Here is a 20,501-nt window from a genome sequence, read left to right as displayed (position 1 = left end):
TGTTATCAGTATCGCTTGTTACGTATTCCATTTTGGAAACGGCTACAGAAATTAGCCAACTTAGTTTTTCGGTTATAGCCAACGTGGAATTATTCAAAGATGTTATACTGCTTATACTGTTTCTTTTTTATATTTCCGTGGGTTCCTATAAGGACTGAACGAGGTCCTTGTGACTGTTGTCGTGCTCTGAAAACTATTGTACACAAATGCATTTCTGTGCAACTGTACATCAGACTCTGTCAGTCATATTTAGGGTCGTTAGCTAATTCGGCATGACCTCGCTCACAGCAAATGCTGGTTGTTCTTTTACAACAGCTGTGCTGTGCGGCGTGTCTGAGTGCGCGCAGCTGGTAAGTCGGATTTATGGTTAGTGAGTTCACAACTGCTTCTCCAGGCAACTCCCAAAACTAAGTACGCGGCTACGTTTACAGCGGAGAGTTTTAAGTATTTTGTTGAGCTGATGCTAGGTTAGTCTTGTTAAACTCTCTCCCAGTTAATATCAGAGGTAAATTTAGAATCTAGTCGTTGTGTATAACGTATATGCATACATCCATATCTATGGTCCTGTGCATAGAGCGTAGCGACATGCATGTCGATGGTACAGTGCTAAACGTGTGACGTTTATTTCTGGCGACTCTTTCGTAGCACCCTAGTCGGCGCATTTTGTTGCGGGCTGTGCACGTTTGAACAGTTGAGGAGCGGAACTCCCTCACCTTGGGAGATTTTTCTACAGATTTAGCTGTATTGTATATTAATGTGTTGACAACCGGGTGTAGCAAGATTTTCAGCGTCTGTTGAGTCTATCATTTACATTTGGATTGTTTGTTCGCTAGCCAGCAAACTGCCACATCCGCTTTTCAGTTCATTGAACGGTTCAGGTAAGTCACAGGTTTTGCCCAAGTGTCTTTTGTGGTAATAACAATGCAAAACGAAATTTTAGCACTGGTTATTTAGCTAGTTTGGTTTGTGGGTGTTACTGGTGTTGATGCTTATGTTAGCTTTGAAGCGTTATTGTGCGTCCGCGTTTGACCATTTGGGAGTTGTGAGCGCCACTGGAGAAACACACGGGCTACTTGGCACGTAGTTTTTAAAGCCAGAAGATCGAATCCGTTCGGTTTCGAGCTGTGTGCAGTGTCTCTTCCTGACCATTCAGCGCGTTCCTCTTTTTTTTTTTCTCGAATAACAGCCGCCATGCCGGGGAAGAGGCCAGTAAAGAGGGTGACCCAACCGGAGGACATAAAACCCCCTAAAAAAGTGAAAGGTGAGCTTCCGTTTCCCCAGAAACTGAAGACTTAATTTGTGTATTAATGTGCACAGGACTAATTCTTACTAAACTTTGCATTATGAGGTGGAAACTGGCTAAATTTACACATTTGATCATGCAGTCTAGGTCCCATGTGTTTGTTGCAGGAATAATTTGCTCATTTGTTTGGTCTGGGATCTGTCTTTTTCTCTCTTCATTACTGAGTGGCCAGTTATGGTCGGCTGAAGAAAGTGCACTGATATGTTGCTGTACAGTCTCTATGGCCCACTCACCCAGGTCCTGGGTGTTTCCTTTTCTGATTCTCTCTTTCTCCCTCTGTTTCTCTTCCCTTCCAGTGTCCCACAGTAGCCATGGTAAGGAGAAGGGGCTGGTGCTGGTTTTGGGGCAGGGCGACGTGGGCCAGCTAGGCCTGGGGGAGGATGTATTGGAGCGGAAGAAGCCCGCTTTGGTCAGCCTGCCAGAGGGGGTGCTGCAGGCCGTGGCGGGGGGCATGCACACAGTCTGCCTCAGCGAAACGGGAAACGTGAGTACTGCAATCCCAGCATGCACTGCTAATGGCATTGTTACCGCCGTCCCAGCATGCATAGGTAATAAGATCAGTACTGCTATCCCAGCATGCACTGCAAATGACATCAGTACCGCTGTCCTAGCATGCACAACTATTAAGATCAGTATGGCTGTCCCAGCATGCACAGGTAATAAGATCAGTATCGCTATCCCAGCATGCACTGCGAATGAGATCAGTATCGCTATCCCAGCATGCACTGCGAATGAGATCAGTACCGCTATCCCAGCATGCACTGCTAATGAGATCATTACCGCCGTCCTAGCATGCACAGCTATTAAGATCAGTATGGCTGTCCCAGCATGCACTGCTATTGAGATTAGTTCCCCAGCACACAGGGGTAATGAGAGGATGGCTTATTCCTGTCGTGGTGTTGCTGACCGCAGTTCTCCACATACCAGAGGGTTGCAGTGTTTGCAGATGTAACTCCAGTCCTCTTCATTTGTGATAATTAAGTTTCATGTAACCTAATGATGGATTTTTCAAGATTAAATGGGATGAATTGAAAATGATGTAGCTACTATATTTTTAAAAATATAAATTGTAATATTTTATAAAAGGCTATTTCTTATAGTCACTAACCTCTGCTGGCGTGCGTAGCGTGAGGTACATTACCTGTGTGTGTGCGTGAGGAGTGTGAGGTACATTACCTGTGTGTGTGTGTGAGGAGCGTGCGGTAAATGACCCGTGTGCCTGTGTATGTGTGTGCGGAGCGTGAGGTACATTACCTGTGTGCCTGTGTATGTGTGTGTGGAGCGTGCGGTAAATGACCCGTGTGCCTGTGTATGTGTGTGTGGAGCGTGAGGTAAAAGCCCCGTGTGTGAGGAGCGTGAGGTACATTACCTGTGTGCCTGTGTATGTGTGTGCGGAGCGTGAGGTGCATTACCTGTGTGCCTGTGTATGTGTGTGCGGAGCGTGAGGTGCATTACCTGTGTGCCTGTGTATGTGTGTGTGGAGCGTGCGGTAAATGACCCGTGTGCCTGTGTATGTGTGTGTGGAGCGTGCGGTAAATGACCCGTGTGCCTGTGTATGTGTGTGTGGAGCGTGAGGTAAAAGCCCTGTGTGTGCGGAGCGTGAGGTGCATTACCTGTGTGCCTGTGTATGTGTGTGCGGAGCGTGAGGTAAAAGCCCTGTGTGTGCGGAGCGTGAGGTGCATTACCTGTGTGCCTGTGTATGTGTGTGCGGAGCGTGAGGTAAATGACCCGTGTGTGCGGAGCGTGAGGTGCATTACCTGTGTGCCTGTGTATGTGTGTGTGGAGCGTGCGGTAAATGACCCGTGTGCCTGTGTATGTGTGTGCGGAGCGTGAGGTGCATTACCTGTGTGCCTGTGTATGTGTGTGTGGAGCGTGAGGTGCATTACCTGTGTGCCTGTGTATGTGTGTGTGGAGCGTGCGGTAAATGACCCGTGTGCCTGTGTATGTGTGTGCGGAGCGTGAGGTACGTTACCTGTGTGCCTGTGTCCTGCAGGTGTACACATTCGGCTGTAACGATGAGGGCGCTCTCGGGCGGGACACTGCAGAAGAGGGGTCGGAGACGAGCCCGGGGAAGGTGGAGCTGGGGGAGCGGGTGGTGCAGGTCTCTGCCGGGGACAGCCACACAGCCGCTCTCACTGAGGAGGGGGTGGTCTACGCCTGGGGCTCCTTCAGGGTGAGTGGGGGGGGCAGGCGGGGGGAGGGGGTGGTCTACGCCTGGGGCTCCTTCAGGGTGAGTGGGGGGGGCAGGCGGGGGAGGGGGTGGTCTACGCCTGGGGCTCCTTCAGGGTGAGCGGGGGGGGCAGGCGGGGGGAGGGGGTGGTCTACGCCTGGGGCTCCTTCAGGGTGAGCGGGGGGGGCAGGCGGGGGGAGGGGGTGGTCTACGCCTGGGGCTCCTACAGGGTGAGCGGGGGGGGGCAGGCGGGGGAGGGGGGTCTACGCCTCGGGCTCCTTCTGGGTGAGCGGGGGGGCAGGCGGGGGGAGGGGGTCATTATCACCACATGCCCATGGGTGTACTTCACTTTCGCACATTTACTGTGTACTGTGTACTTACCCCAGTTAAAAATATGCTTTTAAAATGCGTCACCTGCAGATGAACCAGCAGCTCCTACCTCAGCATGTGTAGCACTGCCTGGATGCGTTTCATTAGGACGCTAACAGGCTGTGTTGTGTTCTGAGTGCAGGTGTCAGACTGTGTTGTGTTCTAAGTGCAGATGTCAGGCTGTGTTGTGTTCTAAGTGCAGATGTCAGGCTGTGTTGTGTTCTAAGTGCAGATGTCAGGCTGTGTTGTGTTCTAAGTGCAGATGTCAGGCTGTGTTGTGTTCTAAGTGCAGATGTCAGGCTGTGTTGTGTTCTAAGTGCAGATGTCAGGCTGTGTTGTGTTCTCAGTGCAGATGTCAGGCTGTGTTGTGTTCTCAGTGCAGATGTCAGGCTGTGTTGTGTTCTCAGTGCAGATGTCAGGCTGTGTTGTGTTCTCAGTGCAGATGTCAGGCTGTGTTGTGTTCTCAGTGCAGATGTCAGGCTGTGTTGTGTTCTAAGTGCAGGGGTCAGGCTGTGTTGTGTTCTAAGTGCAGATGTCAGGCTGTGTTGTTCGCTCGTTTGCCTTGTCTGTTTGGCTTCTGTTTCTGCTCTGTCACTGAAGCGTCCGCTCAGTGCGTCTGAAACGCTCGCGGGAAACCTCCTGTAAATGACGTGGATTGGTGGATTCAGATTCATCCAAACTCTTCTCTTTAAACCAGGATAATAACGGAGTCATCGGTCTGCTGGAGCCCATGAGGAAGAGCGCGTCACCTGTCAAGTACCTGATTGACGAGCCTGTGGTTAAAATTGCGTCAGGTGAGATGAGGAAGACTCCCCCTAACCCTGGCTGCTGATTGGAGCAGAGACTTGTCAGTCATTCCTGGCTTGTGTTTTGTGCTATCTCCACAGTTGCAATAGTAATTTATTTTACTGAGTTATGGCTTCGCCCCCCTCACCTGCATTTCTCTTCTCAGGTAACGACCACCTGGTGATGCTGACGGTGAGCGGGGGGCTGTACAGCTCGGGCTGCGGGGAGCAAGGGCAGCTGGGAAGGGTTCCGGAATGCTTCGCCAACCGGGGGGGCAGGAAGGGCCTCCGTAAGTACCCCCCCCCCCCCCAATTATACCTGAATGTGTAATTACAGATTTACACCCCCATTACTCCTGAGTGTGTAATTACAGATTTATACCCCCATTACTCCTGAGTGTGTAATTACAGATTTATACCCCCATTACTCCTGAGTGTGTAATTACAGATTTATACCCCCATTACTCCTCAGTGTGTAATTACAGATTTATACCCCCATTACTCCTGAGTGTGTAATTACAGATTTATACCCCCATTACTCCTCAGTGTGTAATTACACACTTAGGCTTAATGAAACTGTCCTGCACACTCTGTTGAACAAATTCTGAGAGATCTAAAATGTGTATGTCTGTGTGTGTGTGTGTGTGCGCGTGTGTCTGAATGTCTGTGTGTGCGTGTGCGTGCGTGTGTGTGTGTGTGCGTGCGCATGCGTGTGTGTGCGTGTGTGTGTGTGTCTGCATGTCTGTGTGTGCGTGTGTCTGCATGTCTGTGTGCGTGTGCGTGCGTGTGTTTGTGTGTGCGTGCGCATGCGTGTGTGTGCGTGTCTCTTCCTCTCCCCAGAGCGGTTGCTGGTCCCGCAGGCGGTGCCCCTGCGCTCGCGGGGTAAGGTGCACTTCACAGACGTGTTCTGCGGGGCGTACGTCACCTTCGCCGTGTCCAGAGAGGGCCACGTGTACGGCTTCGGCCTGTCCAACTACCACCAGCTGGGTGAGCGAGCGCCCAGCCGCAGCCACCCTGACCAGCCACCAGGGGGCACCGGAGTTCTGTTCTGAGCCCAAATCCAGTCAAACTGCAGGAACCAGTGAATCGCTGCCAGTGTAGGCTACGGTTGCACTAATCGTTTTTGTGTGATTTCTGGAATCGTAATTACAACCGGAGGCAGGATTTGAGTTGCGTCCACATTTGTGAGTTGTGTAATCACATCGCAGTTCTGATTTCACGTGACCTCTGCCACCTCGCCGGGTGGTGTGGCGGGTCAAATCCCAGTGTGAACAAAATGCGATCGTGTGCTTGTAGCCTTAAGGCATCCCCAGCGCCATCCGATGAAATTTAAAGGGGGAATGAGGAGGAATTTGTTGTAAGTTCAGTGCCTGTCTTGATTTGCTGCTGGCTGATGTTGAGTTCAGAACATTGCCTGTGTAAATGAGGTGGTTGCCCACGGTGATAAGCACAGGTGTCCAGGTACCTCCCCCCATACCTGTATGGACATGACGTGTGTGCTCTCTGTGTTACCTGTGTAAATAGCGTTTTGACTTGCTGAGGTGTTGCTCAGGGGGAAACATTAACATTAAACATTAACACCCTAATGCAGCCTGTCGTGCTTTCCTTTGTGTGTGCAGGCACTCCAGGTACAAACACCTACTTCGTCCCCGTCAAACTGACCGCCTTCAAAAACTCCACCACCTCCTGGGTCAGCTTCGCTGGAGGTCAGCACCACACCATCTGCCTCGACTCAGAAGGTGAGGGGGCGGGACTTCCTGTCTGGCACTTCCTTTTCTGATTACAGACGAGCTTCCAGAGCTTTCGATCCTGCCAAAGAACGACTGAGCACCAGCAGCTGTGATTGGTGGACTCCACTACTGGCTGATACCCACAGGGAACCAGGAAGTGTCCGTCAGTCAGCACTGTTGTTTGATTGGCTGTTGGGAATGTCCCCTGTGATTGGTGGAACTGGATCAGTTTTGAGTGGGGGTGTCTCCGGTGCATGGGCTCAGCCCCTCCCTCTCTTCCCCCCCCAGGGAAGGTGTACAGTCTGGGGAGGGCCGAGTACGGCCGTCTGGGGCTCGGTCCGGGGGCAGAGGAGAAGAGCGAGCCCACGCCTGTCCCAGGCCTCGACTCCGCCCAGGTGGTGGCCTGTGGAGCCTCCGTCAGCTACGCTGTCACTAAGCAAGGTGAGAGTGAGTGTGAGTGTGTGTGTCGGTGAGTGAGAGAGTGAGAGAGTGAGAGAGTGAGAGAGTGAGAGAGTGTGCAACAGGTATAGGTGAGTGTATAAGATGTACAGATGAGTGTAGTAGGTACAGGTTTGTGTGAAACAGGTACAGGTGAGTATGTTACATGTACAGGTGTATATGTTACATGTATAGATGTGTGTAACAGGTACAGGTGTATATGTTATAGGTACAGGTGTATATGTTACAGGTATGAATGTGTGTTACAGGTAACGGTGTATATGTTACAGGTACAGGTGAGTGTGTTACAGGTACAGGTGAGAGGCGTGACCCTGTGCTCTGCTCCTGCAGGCTGTGCGTTTGCGTGGGGGATGGGGACGAACCTGCAGCTGGGCACGGGGGAGGAGGACGATGAATGGTCCCCAGTCCTGATGAGCGGAAAACAGCTGGAGAAGCGCGCAGTGATCAGCCTGTCCAGCGGGGGGCAGCACACCGTACTACTGGTCAGAGACAAGCAGGAGTGCTGATAGGCCGGCCAGGGAAGGGGGTGTGCCTCCTGGAGGGGGCTGCATCCTGATCAGCAGGGGCAAAGCAAGAGGATTATTTTTTAAATCTAGTTTAAACTTTTTCTTTCTTAATTACTTTTAAGGAGACTCTTTAGTGAGTGATTCAGGGATGTCAATATTTAATGACTGTTGGCTGACTGGAGAAACACACACACACACACACCTAGCGCGCACACACACACACACACGCCTAGCGTGCACACACACACACACTGGACAATAACAAGCCAGTCAAGTGTCTTCAGCCCAAACCCTCCCTTCACAGGTGTTGACATCATTGCGTTTCCATGACAGCCGTGGGGGCCTGGGGTGCATCGGCACTCATGCAGCCCGAATTATGACAGACTTTTCTGGGGGGGGGGGGAGGGGCAGAATTTACACCCGGTTTGTTGTAGAATCCTTGTTTTTCTTTGTATAACTGGTACCATCACCAAGTCCTGTCTCATCCCATAACATTTCTTTGTACCCTTTACACACACATTTGCTGGTCCTATTGGGAAATGAATAAAAAATTTTAGTTTTTACCTGATTTTCTCTGTTCTAATCCCTGATATGCTGCCGTATTGTTTGTGCCCATTGTCACCAGTTCATTAGAATGTAGGAGGGGTAAACAGATTTAAAGGGTGTAAAAACATACTGCACACATGGCAGGACTGCTGTTCTGTGCTTTTATTCAAACACGCGGTGTTATTTACAGGTGTGATATTGAAACGGTTTTTTAATTTTTTTAATTTTTTTTTTTTATAAAACAGATGAGCTCATTAGTGTTACCTTGCAGGCATTTAGCAGATGCTGTGGATAAGAGCGACTTACACAACGTTTACACAACGTTTACACAGCTGGGTATATACTGAAGTAATGCATGTTAAGTACCTTTAAGGTCATTATACTGCCTTTCGGGTGCAGGACTCCATCCGCGGCTCTGTTAGGATCGCTTAACACCCCATCACTGTGCCAACCTCCCTGCAGTTACAAATAGTAGCCACCAGAGGGCAGAGTCAGAAAGGGAGTTTGCGGCACCTGCCGGAAGGGGCTAGTTTTATTTGCGTTTTTTTTTTTTAAAGGCACTAGTGTGTTTTGGAGTACATGATTAAGTATGTGGTTAAAATGACAAGCTTTAAAATATGAAAGCCATATCCCAATGACCACAGACCTGTTCTATAAAGACCTGAAAGGAAGGTGTCATTTGCTTGCTGGGTCCAAACACTTTATATTACATTACAGGCATTTAGCAGACGCTCTTATCCAGAGCAATTTACACAACTTTTACATAGCTTTTTTTACATCGTGTCCATTTATACAGCTGGTTATATTTATTATTTATACAGTTGAAGCAATTCAGGTTAAGTACCTTGCTCAAGGGTACAACGGCAGTGTCCCTGTTAATTTTTTTTGAAGCTTTGATCTATGCAAACACAGGTGTCATCAGGTTTAGTGTTTTGTGTTAAGAGCTGTGGTCATACATGCACAATGTACATGTTCTCTCTGTGTCCTTGGTCATACATGCTCAATGTACATGTTCTCTCTGTGTCCTTGGTCATACATGCTCAGTGTACATGTTCTCTCTGTGTTGGTCATACGTGTGAGCTGTACACGCTCTCCTTGTGTCTCTGGGACCTGTGTAGTCACGTGATCAGGGGGCTATAGCCTGATTGTGTTCCTGTTTGATTTAAATCAGAGCAGGACAGCGGGGTTTGGGTGGGGAGCTCGTGCTTCTGTAATTACTGCAGCGCAGCGGGTCTGTGCAGCGGGTCTGCGCAGTGGGTCTGTGCTGCGGGTCTGTGCAGCGGGTCTGCGCAGCGGGTCTGCGCTGCGGGTCTGTGCAGCGGGTCTGTGCAGCGGGTCTGTGCAGCGGGTCTGTGCTGCGGGTCTGTGCAGCGGGTCTGTGCTGCGGGTCTGCGCAGCGGGTCTGCGCAGCGGGTCTGCTGCGGGTCTGTGCAGCGGGTCTGTGCTGCGGGTCTGTGCAGTGGGTCTGCGCAGCGGGTCTGTGCAGCGGGTCTGTGCAGCAGGTCTGTGCCGCGGGTCTGTGCTGCGGGTCTGCGCAGCGGGTCTGCGCAGCGGGTCTGTGCAGCGGGTCTGTGCAGTGGGTCTGTGCTGCGGGTCTGTGCAGCGGGTCTGTGCAGCGGGTCTGTGCAGCGGGTCTGTGCAGTGGGTCTGTGCAGTGGGTCTGTGCAGCGGGTCTGCGCTGCGGGTCTGTGCAGTGGGTCTGTGCAGTGGGTCTGTGCAGCGGGTCTGCGCAGTGGGTCTGCGCAGCGGGAATGTCATTAGGGCCCTATTATAACGCACACGTGGGAACACAAAGCCTGCTCCGCTCCACACGCTCCTGGCCGCGCTCTGTAATGCCAGCGAAATGTGTTCCTGCCCCCAGACCTGTGCTGCGCAGTCTTCCAGACCTGTGCTGCGCAGGCTTCCAGACCTGTGCTGCGCAGGCTTCCAGACCTGTGCTGCGCAGGCTTCCGGACCAGTGCTGCGCAGGCTTCCAGACCTGTGCTGCGCAGGCTTCCAGACCTGTGCTGCGCAGGCTTCCAGACCTGTGCTGCGCAGACTTCCAGACCTGTGCTGCGCAGACTTCCAGACCTGTGCTGCGCAGGCTTCCAGACCTGTGCTGCGCAGGCTTCCGGGCGCGCTCTCTTCTCTGGCTCCATTCGGAACTTGGCGCGGATTTGCCTCGTATTTTCCCGTTCTAAGTTGTGGGCGTCTTTATCAGAGTAAAACAAAAAAAGGACTGAGGTGTGGAGATCGCAGTGGTGTAACTAAAATGTTGATTATTTCTGCCTGCCTCTGAATCATTTCCCTTTGATGTGCTCATACTCCTGCTAGGATGTCATTTCTCCTCCAGCAGAGCTGCAGTTTTAGCCCGAAATATCCCGATTTGCAGACAAATCCGTTTTTCTGCCTGTGTCTGGCGAGCGGAGCAGGTTCAAACGATGTTTTTAAAGTTAGATCTGCGTCCGTATTGAACTTGGAAGAGTATCGATATTCCCAGCAGGAGTTCGGCGTGTTCGGTGCCCAAGGCCATGCTGATGAGATCATTCAGCCCTGCTGAACTTCCCTTTTCAGCAGCTGCACGAGCCGCGAAGGCCACAGCCTGCCAGAAATCAGTTGGCTAGCCACGCGCTTAATCACATCTTTAAAAAGCTCTTATGTGATCTTTTAGAGCACGTTTTTAAAGATCAACTGGGAGCTTAAATTCTCTCTCTCTCTCTCGTTTCTGACGCAGACTCTGTATCTACGTGACTCTGTAATGTATAGATCTGACGCCCTCAGCCAGGCCTACCCTCGTGCGTGCTTATCTCAGACGTCCGGCGGCCTGCAGCCGGCGTGCCGATCGAGCTGTGCGGTGGTGAGCGAAGCATCGCTGCTGCTGATCAGCTGTCGCGAGTCCTGTCGCTTTGAGAAACTGCCGTCCAAACGCTGCCATCTTCGCTTTCGCGCTGGAGCAGCCTTTTTAAAAAACTCCGCATATTCCCATAAATCTTCCAAACGAGTAGCGTTAGCGTGATTCTGTGGCAATTCGCTCGCCTTTAGACAAATTGTTCTGCCTCACTAAATTGTTTGTTGGCAATGGAATTGTCGGTTTAGAGTAAATGTGAAAGTTCCAGCATGGCGACCAGTTTTCCCCGCAGGACGGTGAACAAACTGACAGAGGCAATACCTCTCATTTTCAGATTCTGCCTAATCCCTATAGGATCATATTTACGTGATTTTATTCGCAACAAAAAACAAAATCACGTGGAAGTCTTGCAATTTCTTCGCAGGTTGAATTAATTTCACGGGGCTGTGGAGGTTTTCATTTCATCAGGCACAATCAGAGGGAATCACGCGCTGAACATAAAGGCCGTGCGTTTCCATGCGTATGTTTTCACTTGCTCTGTTATAATTGCATTGCTCCCTGCCACGGATTTTGTTTGTGACTGTGGTTATGTTACCATGGATACAGGGAGTGAAGTGGAAATGGGTGAATAAGTAAGAGGCCGATGTTGGATGTGGGACTCCTCCACTAACCAAGGAAAAATAAGTGTGAAAAGTGGATATTTAGACAGCTTCAGGGTAGATTATTGTGCCTCCGCTTGAGAACACAAAGGTGTAGTTATCAGATCGAGCTCGAGTGTGTCCTTTCTGGGATTGTCCCGCTGCCCTGGGTAACCGTGTGAGTGGCCGCTGGGCGCTGGTGTGTGAGTGGCCCCTGGGCCATGGTGTGTGAGTGGCCCCTGGGCCATGGTGTGTGAGTGGCCCCTGGGCGCTGGTGTGTGAGTGGCCCCTGGGCCATGGTGTGTGAGTGGCCCCTGGGCCATGGTGTGTGAGTGGCCCCTGGGCCATGGTGTGTGAGTGGCCCCTGGGCGGTGGTGTGTGAGTGGCCCCTGGGCCTTGGTGTGTGAGTGGCCCCTGGGCGGTGGTGTGTGAGTGGCCCCTGGGCGGTGGTGTGTGAGTGGCCCCTGGGCCTTGGTGTGTGAGTGGCCCTGGGCGATGGGTGTGTGAGTGGCCCCTGGGCCATGGTGTGTGAGTGGCCCCTGGGCGATGGTGTGTGAGTGGCCCTGGGCCATGGTGTGTGAGTGGCCCTGGGCAGTGGTGTGTGAGTGGCCCTGGGCCATGGTGTGTGAGTGGCCCTGGCCATGTGTGTGTGAGTGGCCCCTGGGCGATGGTGTGTGAGTGGCCCTGGGCCATGGTGTGTGAGGCCCCTGGGCGATGGTGTGTGAGTGGCCCTGGGCGATGGTGTGTGAGTGGCCCCTGGGCGGTGGTGTGTGAGTGGCCCTTGGGCGATGGTGTGTGAGTGGCCCCTGGGCGATGGTGTGTGAGTGGCCCCTGGGCCATGGTGTGTGAGTGGCCCCTGGGCGATGGTGTGTGAGTGGCCCCTGGGCGATGGTGTGTGAGTGGCCCCTGGGCCATGGTGTGTGAGTGGCCCCTGGGCCATGGTGTGTGAGTGGCCCCTGGGCCATGGTGTGTGAGTGGCCCCTGGGCGAGTGGCGTTTTGTGTTTGTGGTGTGAGTGGCGTTTTGTGTTTGTGTGAAACAGCCGTTAGGATTCCACGCCTTGCGCTCCCGCAGCAGCGGCGACTGCAGGTGTGTCTGTTCACCGTGCGTTTGTGGGCGTGGCCGAACCGTACGCTCTGATTCACCGGCCCCGGCTGGGGGCGTGTCTGTGCCTGAACGAATCAGAAACCGCGAGGAACGATGGGTTTGTGTGTTACTGTCAGCAGGAATACATCTCAGCGCATTCCAGCTCCTGATGAGGTTTTTAAATTGAGGCTCCCAGCCCTGAGCCAGAAAAACCCAGCAGACACTGCAGCTGTCCAGAGTAAACAGAGCCCAGGAAATAGACCCAGCGTGCTGCCTTTCCTGCCATGGATCACTGATCTATCTGTCTGTCTCTGTGTCTCCCTCTGTCTCCCCTCTCTTCCTATCCCTCTTTCTCTCTGTCTCTCTCTCGCTCTATCTCTCTCTCTCCCACTCTTCCCCTCGCTCTCTCGTTCTCCCTGCTCTTCCCCTCTCTCTCTCCCCCCTTCTCCCCTCTCTCTCTCTCAGCATGTTCCCACTGTGAGTTATGGGATTATTATAGCAGTGTTGTCCCTGCTGGGCTGGGGGGGGCGGGTGGGGTGGAGGGGGGGGCATGCCCGCCTTGAGCAGGGTGAACGGGCGCGGCCTTGGCTGTGTCTCAGGGGGGTAATGACACACCCCAGGGGGTGTGCAGTAATTAAGGTGGCTGGTGCTGGGGGTGTGTGGGGGAGTGTGCAGTAATTAAGGTGGCTGGTGCTGGGGGTGTGTGGGGGAGTGTGTGGTAATTAAGGTGGCTGGTGCTGGGGGTGTGTGGGGGAGTGTGCGGTAATTAGAGTGGCTGGTGCTGGGGTGTGTGGGGGAGTGTGCGGTAATTAAGGCGGCTGGTGCTGGGGGTGTGTGGGGGAGTGTGCAGTAATTAAGGTGGCTGGTGCTGGGGGTGTGTGGGGGAGTGTGTGGTAATTAAGGTGGCTGGTGCTGGGGGTGTGGGTGGGAGTGTGCGGTAATTAAGGCGGCTGGTGCTGGGGGTGTGTGGGGGAGTGTGCAGTAATTAAGGTGGCTGGTGCTGGGGGTGTGTGGGGGAGTGTGTGGTAATTAAGGCAGCTGGTGCTGGGGGTGTGTGGGGGAGTGTGCGGTAATTAAGGTGGCTGGTGCTGGGGGTGTGTGGGGGAGTGTGGAGTAATTAAGGCGGCTGGTGTTGGGGGTGTGTGGGGGGGTGTGCGGTAATTAAGGTGCTCTTAACGGCCTCGTTTGTCTCGGGCCGCGTACGGCAAGCTGTCCTCCCCGGGGGGTAATGGCACAGTTATCGATCTGGAGTTTGGCCAGTGTGGAGGTTATGGTGTGGAGTTTGGCCAGCGTGATTTCTGGTTTTAAAGGACAGGGAAATGAACTGGAGAGATGTGATACCCTGCTGCAGCAAATGAATGTATTTCAGGTTTTTTACTCACCATAATTTCAGATCTCTAACTATAATCAACAGTCTTCATTTTGTCAGGTGTACTCACCTGGAGTGCCAGCATCCCTCTGATACAGCACAGCTCACTGTACTACAGGAGAGATGTAACAGCACAGCTCACTGGACTACAGGAGAGATCTAACAGCAGAGCTCACTGTACTACAGGAGAGATCTAACAGCAGAGCTCACTGGACTACAGGAGAGATCTAACAGCACAGCTCACTGTACTACAGGAGAGATCTAACAGCACAGCTCACTGTACTACAGGAGAGATGTAACAGCACAGCTCACTGGACTACAGGAGAGATCTAACAGCAGAGCTCACTGGACTACAGGAGAGATTTAATAGCAGTCAGAGCACACTGTACTACAGGAGAGAGAGTCTGTTAGTGGGGTATTTTAGAGCAGTTTGTTGGAGCGCTTCGTAACGGTCCATTAGAGAGGTTTGTTGGAGCAGTCCATTCCCCTGTGATTCTGCTCCCCCCTCCCTCCCCTGTAGTGACATGCAGACACTGTACCTGATCGATCCACAAAATATTAAAATATTGTCCAAATGACATAATAGCATAAATCTGCACATGGGGAGACATTACACAAATAAAAACAACTCTTATTGTGACTACAGGTTCTTGTGGGAAAAAAGGACATTGTATTTTGACTATATTGCTACCATCGACCTACACTGAAGTGGGTGGCTGAAGAGTGGAGCCAACCGCACTGGCATTAGTGAGCAATGTCTCTCACCAAGACCAGGAAGTGAGCTTCAAAAACACAGTCACATTTAGCCCCTTGGTTAAAGCCTGTAGCCATAAATTATGAGTGACTGCTTTCAGTCCTGCAGCCACTAGGGGGTGCCCTTGCAACCCCAAACTCCCATGCAGGTACCTGACACCAGAGGTGTTGTGAGTTCGCTGAGAGATAAGTTGGCACGCTGAATTTATGATGCGAATGGATGCGAATGGTCATTATATCACGGTCATTTCGGTCCACCCTGTGGGAAAATGTCCCTGTGACTTCATTCAGGGGTCAACTGCACTGACGAATCCATTTCGGGATTTCCAGCCAACCCATGCTCTTAGAAAATGAATTATCTATTCAGGCATTTATTCAGACCTTTTTATTTGTTAGCAACGGCTGCAGTTTGCGCGTGTCCTTGGTGGAGTGTTACTGCGGCCCGATACGAGAGAGAACAGCTCTCAAAAGGAAGGCAGGATAGCTGGTTGAAGAAAGGCCAATAAACACACACAGAATTGTGTTCTGCCGCTGCTGGGATTGGAAGGTCCATTGTGATGTGGACATGCCTCTGCGTGTTAAAGAGAACGAAGCCAAACACCCAAGGCTACTGGTAATTGCTTTCAGTACAGCGTGATTGACTGAGCCTACATAAACACAGAACATTACCCAACAGGAACATCACTCAATTAACACACAGGGTCGCTGACCCCTGAAGCACATTTAAATATGCAGTACAACATGAAGTACAGGGAGGAGCGCTAGCAGTGTTAGCAGGGTGTTTAGCATTCTGAGAACAGTAGCAAAGAAGCTGGTATTAAATAGAGAGGAGCTACTGTGACAGGTCATGTGCTGGAGGAGATGGGTCGGAGGTCAAAGGTCGGTTATCTCATCGGCACATTAAATTTGACCCTTGTGTTCTGTTAGCACTTGTGCAACTGTCTGCCTGGGTTAAATACTCACAGGGCTTTACTGGGATTTTAAAGCAGAAACAGAGGTCTTTCATTTTTTGCGATATGATGTGATTTCTGGTTTATATGTGAAATGAAAATAAAACCAGATTTTCATGCAGAAGATTAGTGATATTTATTGTTTTGAACTGACATTCTCGATTATTTTTAATCTTTATCTTATTGTATTCAAAGTAACCATATAGGCAAGACAGGGTTTGGCGTGTCAAGCACAATGTGGTGTGATGTCATTAAGCCGGAATGTGCCGTGTGATGTCATTAAGCAGGAATGTGCTGTGTGATGTCATTAAGCAGGAATGTGCCGTGTGATGTCATTAAGCAGGAATGTGCTGTGTGATGTCATTAAGCAGGAATGTGCTGTGTGATGTCATTAAGCAGGAATGGGCCTTCCCCGGTGGTGACTGATCTGGGATAATAATGGAGACAGAGCAAGATCGGTCTGAACCAGCCCTGAGCACAGTGGCAAGGTCACACGCCCCTCTGGACCAATCAGGTGAGGGGTGGACCAGATTGTGCATCTGACTGACAGGTGGGGGAAGAGTGATTGCTGTATTAAAGGTGCTCAATCAGCAGTGATCCCATTAAAGTTGCCCCCCCCCCCACGCTCGCTTCAAACTGCCTGCCTTTCCCCCCCGTTCTGCGCCAGCCCCCATCAATCCTCCGTCGGGAGATTTATTCTGGGAGATAAATGCTGGGTTCTGGGGTTAACACCCGGCTCAATGAGCTATTTAACTAGGAAGCACAGTCCCTTCCTAATCTAACAGTCCCTTCCTAATCTAACAAGAATGAATACAGCAAAAGCCTCGCAATTATGAGTGTTGTGTGAGTGGGGGTGGCGGGCACTGAGGAGTGGGGGGTAAGACAGTCGCAGCTCAGCCATATTACAGGGATATTTTAATATTTTGTTTTTTCTCTCAGTGAAAGGGTACAAAAGAAAAGAGAAAATGGAGTTTTGCATCGAAATGAAGTTTTGCTCACCAGGATAACTCTAACCTTTCAGGATTTATTCTGATTATTGTGATTGTGGCTGTTTGTATTCTCTCTCCCTCACTCCCACAACAAGAAAACTTCTCCAACATCATCTCATGTGTCTTGTCAGTTATGCACTGCATTCTTGTTAATAGTTTTAGCTTCACATTAAATGCTACATGCAGAATTTGAAAGCAGTTTATTAATCCTGAGTTGTAAGTGATGTCCTCCACTGCTGAGGTGATGCGCTTGTGCACAGGAAAGAACAGGGAAGGACAGAGAAGGACAGTGAAGGACAGGGAATGAAAGAAGGATAGAGGGATAGTGAAGGACAGAGAAGAACAGAAAAGAACATGGAAGGACAGGGAAGGATAGGGAAGGACAGTGAAGGGTCAGGAAGGACAGAGAGGGACAGTGAAGGACAGGGAATGACAGGGAATGACAGAGAAGGACATGGAATGGCAGTAAGCGTAAACTGGGAGGCCCGCTCCCTGCCCTGCAGAAGGTCTGTTCCAGGTTATTCTTTACTGAGAGCATAAGGTGCAGTCAGTTTGAGCTATGACTCAGGAGAGGCAGCGAACACACTGTCCTGTTTTTAATAACCTCGTGAAAAACAGGCCATCCCCAAGATGAGGGTTCTGATGTGCTCCTGGAGCAGTTTTCAGACAGACTGTCTGTGCTGTTTGGGCGACCGTGCCCAGTCATCAGCAGCTCTAACCCACGGTAGCGGAGGTACCCGCTGTAGGTCATTGTGATTTAGGATGAATCATAATCACAGAGTGGAGACGGTTTGAGATGGGCTGCGGTGTGTGGGGTACCAGGGCACACACACGCATGTGTCTGCACTGGGCGGAGGGAAAACTGGAGAAGGTCTGCGGCTATAAGAGCTGTAGGAGCTCTTCTGCTGTGGCTCTGAGATTATCAACGTCCTCGAGCAGAGAGCCACGCAGGTACGCATTCTCTTCTGATTTCAAATAAATTCCCGTCTATAAAGAAGACACTTTCACAAGACAAGGTCGCATTTAAAGTCAGGAAAGTTATTACAAGACATTATTGCCATTCTTATCGCAGAACCTTTAGACCCACCCAATACTCGGGTGTATCGCAGTACAGAATGCCCACTGCCAGCAGTGTTGTCTTAGGCCACGCCCATTGCCTTGATCACACCCCTTTTTCAAAAGATGCTCCCAATTGGATGCTTTGGCTTCAGTGGTAGAGAGATAGAACTGACCCTTCAGAGCCAATGGATTCAGCCCAATGGATCCAGCCCAGTGGATCCAGCCCAATGGATTCAGCCCAGTGGATTCAGGACTTGGAAGGAAGTGTCCACTCTGTGGCTTGTCCTACCAGCTGCATGCGTGTCCTCAGACGCCAACGCACGTTTTTTTTACTAACCCTTTAGTGTCAGTGTGTCATAAATGTGTTATATGTCAGAAACATGCACACATAGTCTGTACATGGTTGTGTATTTCAGTATTAGACGTGTGCAAACTGCACGTACAAACTCCTACCAAACCCAGGTGGTGTGTGGGGGGGCATCTAATGGCTGACTGACGAACGATGTCGGCCATTTTCCAAAACATTTTCATCTCCAGGTATCATCTGGGCTAAAAACCCGGAGTGCAGATCTTTTAGGTGCTGTAGTGGGATGAAAGAGGCTCAGTCGAGCATTACTCTCCTCATAACCTGTACTCATGATGATTTTTATATGAATGAGGTAGGTCTGGATTGCCTTATTCACTTGATCATGGTTTTAGTCGCTGGGATTTATTGCTTTGGAGAGGAGCAGATCTGCGCCATATTTCTGTGGAGCGCTCGTGATGAAGCTGATGATGAAGCTCGTGATGAAGTCATGCTTCAGACTCCTCTCTCTGGCTGCGCAGATCATGCATTTAAACCAACTCCCATGTAAGAGTCACCATCACAGAATAATCCTCTTATTATCTTACTATATATCCCCCGAATGTTTGCCCTATTATCTTATTATATATATATGTATATATATATATATATATGCTCAGACTAATCCTGTTATTACTCTATTGTATCCTCAGGCTTTGTTGTCTCATTTTAAACCCACGGCTGTTTCTCCTGGGGGAGATTTAGGGGCTTGCTTAGCAGCTCTGAAAGGCCTAGAGCTGATATTACATCAGAGTTATGTAACCCCAGCAGCTGGCAGTGAGGGGGGGTATGAATGAGTGAAGAGGAGCTTCTCCCCGCGGTCTGCACGCGGGATACGGTCTATACACTCAGTATGGCTCAGGGGGGCAATAGGCTACAGGAATAGGAAATAGCAAATCTTGCCTATTGATTGGCCATGAAGGATCTCAGTTGTGAGAATATCCACTGTAGTGACCCTACTGAACTGTCATCGACTCTCATACTGCCAATCAAATTGCAACACAGTGGCTGTATGGCGACCAGGTGGAAATGAAAGGGCTCTTGTGGTGAAATGGTGTCTGATTGGCTGGGGTTTCTCCTGATGAATGGGAATGAAATGGTGACACAGAGCCGTGGGTAGAGGCGGACATGATAATGGAAAATTGAATGTGGTCGCTGTAAGAGTTCTGAAGTGGAATGAAAGTAATTCAGCGACAGGCATGGACCGCGCAGAGGGAGTGGTCCGCGGTGTGGCCAGGTTATAACTGCACCCCCCCCCCTCAACTCTGCACCCCCCCCCCAAATCTGCAACTCCCCCTCCCCACCCCCCTCAACCCTGCCCCCCCTCTCAACCTCGCCCTCCCCCTCACCCCCCTCAACCCTGCACCCCCCCTGCACCCCAACCCTGCACCCCCCCCCCCCCCGCCCGACCCCACCCTGCACACCTGCAGATCGACCTTCAGCTGTATTTGCCTTACTGCTGTCATTGGAACATTTCTGAAAATACAGACTCAAGTGAAAGTTCATGCATAAACACTGTATAATCTTCCAGTCTTCTTCTTCCAGATATAAAGATTGAAATGTTTGTGTTTTTATCTCATAAACTCTGTGCTTGCAGGAGAGCTTGTGAGCTGAATGAGGCTTTATCAGACTATGGCAGGAACAGGAGGAAAGAGAAGCAGCGGTAAGGATGGTAAACACAAGGGACTAACCCTGCGGCAGACAGCCCAGTTACTGCCTCACTCACACCTGACTGCAGGTACGCATCATACCTGAGTGCAGGTACGCATAACATCTGACTGCATGGAACACATCACACCTGACTGCATGGAACGCATCACACCTGACTACAGGTACGCATCACACCTGACTGCAGGTACGCATCTCTGTGCTCTGACTCTGGGGTTTTTACTACTTCACAAGTAATCACCAGTGAGTCCAAAAATATTTATTTAAAAAACACTGTGAATACCTGAGCACAAAGCTCAGGTACAGCTAACAATGTGCATGTATTACAATCAGAAACAAGACCAGGTTAAAACCTAGTATATGGCTGGACCTAACACATGTGATCCAGCCGACCAATGGTGCAACTTCATAACTCGGCCGACCAGTGGTGTAACTTCATCACTCAGTCAGTCACTCAGTCACTCACAGACATTTGCATTTGTAGGGCTGGCCCCGCTGTTGCGGTCCAGCCAAAAAAAGGGAGGGGGGGGTCTTACTTACTGTAAAGGGAACCAATACCCGTGTGGTGAGGGGTCTTAAATTATAAAACACTTTTTCCAGAGAGCATCGGGGCCTCTCAGACAAGCTGTTTGCACTTTAATTAGACTTTTCCTTTGAATTCTCTTAAGTTTTTTATTTATTTATATCTAAATGATTTATTACTCATTCCTGCTATAATTAAACGCAGTTGCTCCTACTGCAGCACTGCTGGTTGGGGGGGGGGGGGGTATATAGGGTCTGATGTTTATTCTATTTTTTTACTTGAACAAATTCAGGCCAACCATTAATTTGGCAGCAAAGAAACAGACGTCTGAGGAAACAGGCGCGCAGTCAACTGGGAGCTGGAGGTTGCTAAGAAACAAGAGTGAGAGAGTTCATGTCTGCAGGCTGTCATGATCTTCACAGTAAATGT

General features: G+C 50.7%; 1 protein-coding gene across 3 annotated transcripts in view; it reads left to right on the top strand.

Moving 5' to 3' along the window:
* rcc1 (regulator of chromosome condensation 1) overlaps window positions 1–7,890 on the top strand; it is an 8,261-nt gene extending 371 nt beyond the window's left edge. For 2 of the 3 annotated variants that reach the window (XM_064337989.1, XM_064338044.1), the window contains exons 2-10: window positions 1,187–1,261; window positions 1,600–1,787; window positions 3,297–3,476; window positions 4,540–4,636; window positions 4,795–4,917; window positions 5,468–5,614; window positions 6,247–6,366; window positions 6,646–6,798; window positions 7,147–7,890. In XM_064337989.1, coding sequence (XP_064194059.1) covers window positions 1,192–1,261; window positions 1,600–1,787; window positions 3,297–3,476; window positions 4,540–4,636; window positions 4,795–4,917; window positions 5,468–5,614; window positions 6,247–6,366; window positions 6,646–6,798; window positions 7,147–7,322 — 1,254 coding nt within the window. In that variant the 5' untranslated portion in view covers window positions 1,187–1,191 and the 3' untranslated portion in view covers window positions 7,323–7,890. Of the gene's footprint in view, window positions 1–480; window positions 879–1,186; window positions 1,262–1,599; window positions 1,788–3,296; window positions 3,477–4,539; window positions 4,637–4,794; window positions 4,918–5,467; window positions 5,615–6,246; window positions 6,367–6,645; window positions 6,799–7,146 lie in introns of those variants that run through there. The other variant, XM_064337955.1, reaches the window with a different exon arrangement.
* Window positions 7,891–20,501: the final 12,611 nt, after the last annotated feature.

This window comes from Anguilla rostrata, chromosome 1 (genome assembly GCF_018555375.3).
Source record: "Anguilla rostrata isolate EN2019 chromosome 1, ASM1855537v3, whole genome shotgun sequence".
Taxonomy (NCBI): Eukaryota; Metazoa; Chordata; class Actinopteri; order Anguilliformes; family Anguillidae; genus Anguilla; species Anguilla rostrata.
This window is presented reverse-complemented; position numbering and strand designations above follow the sequence as displayed.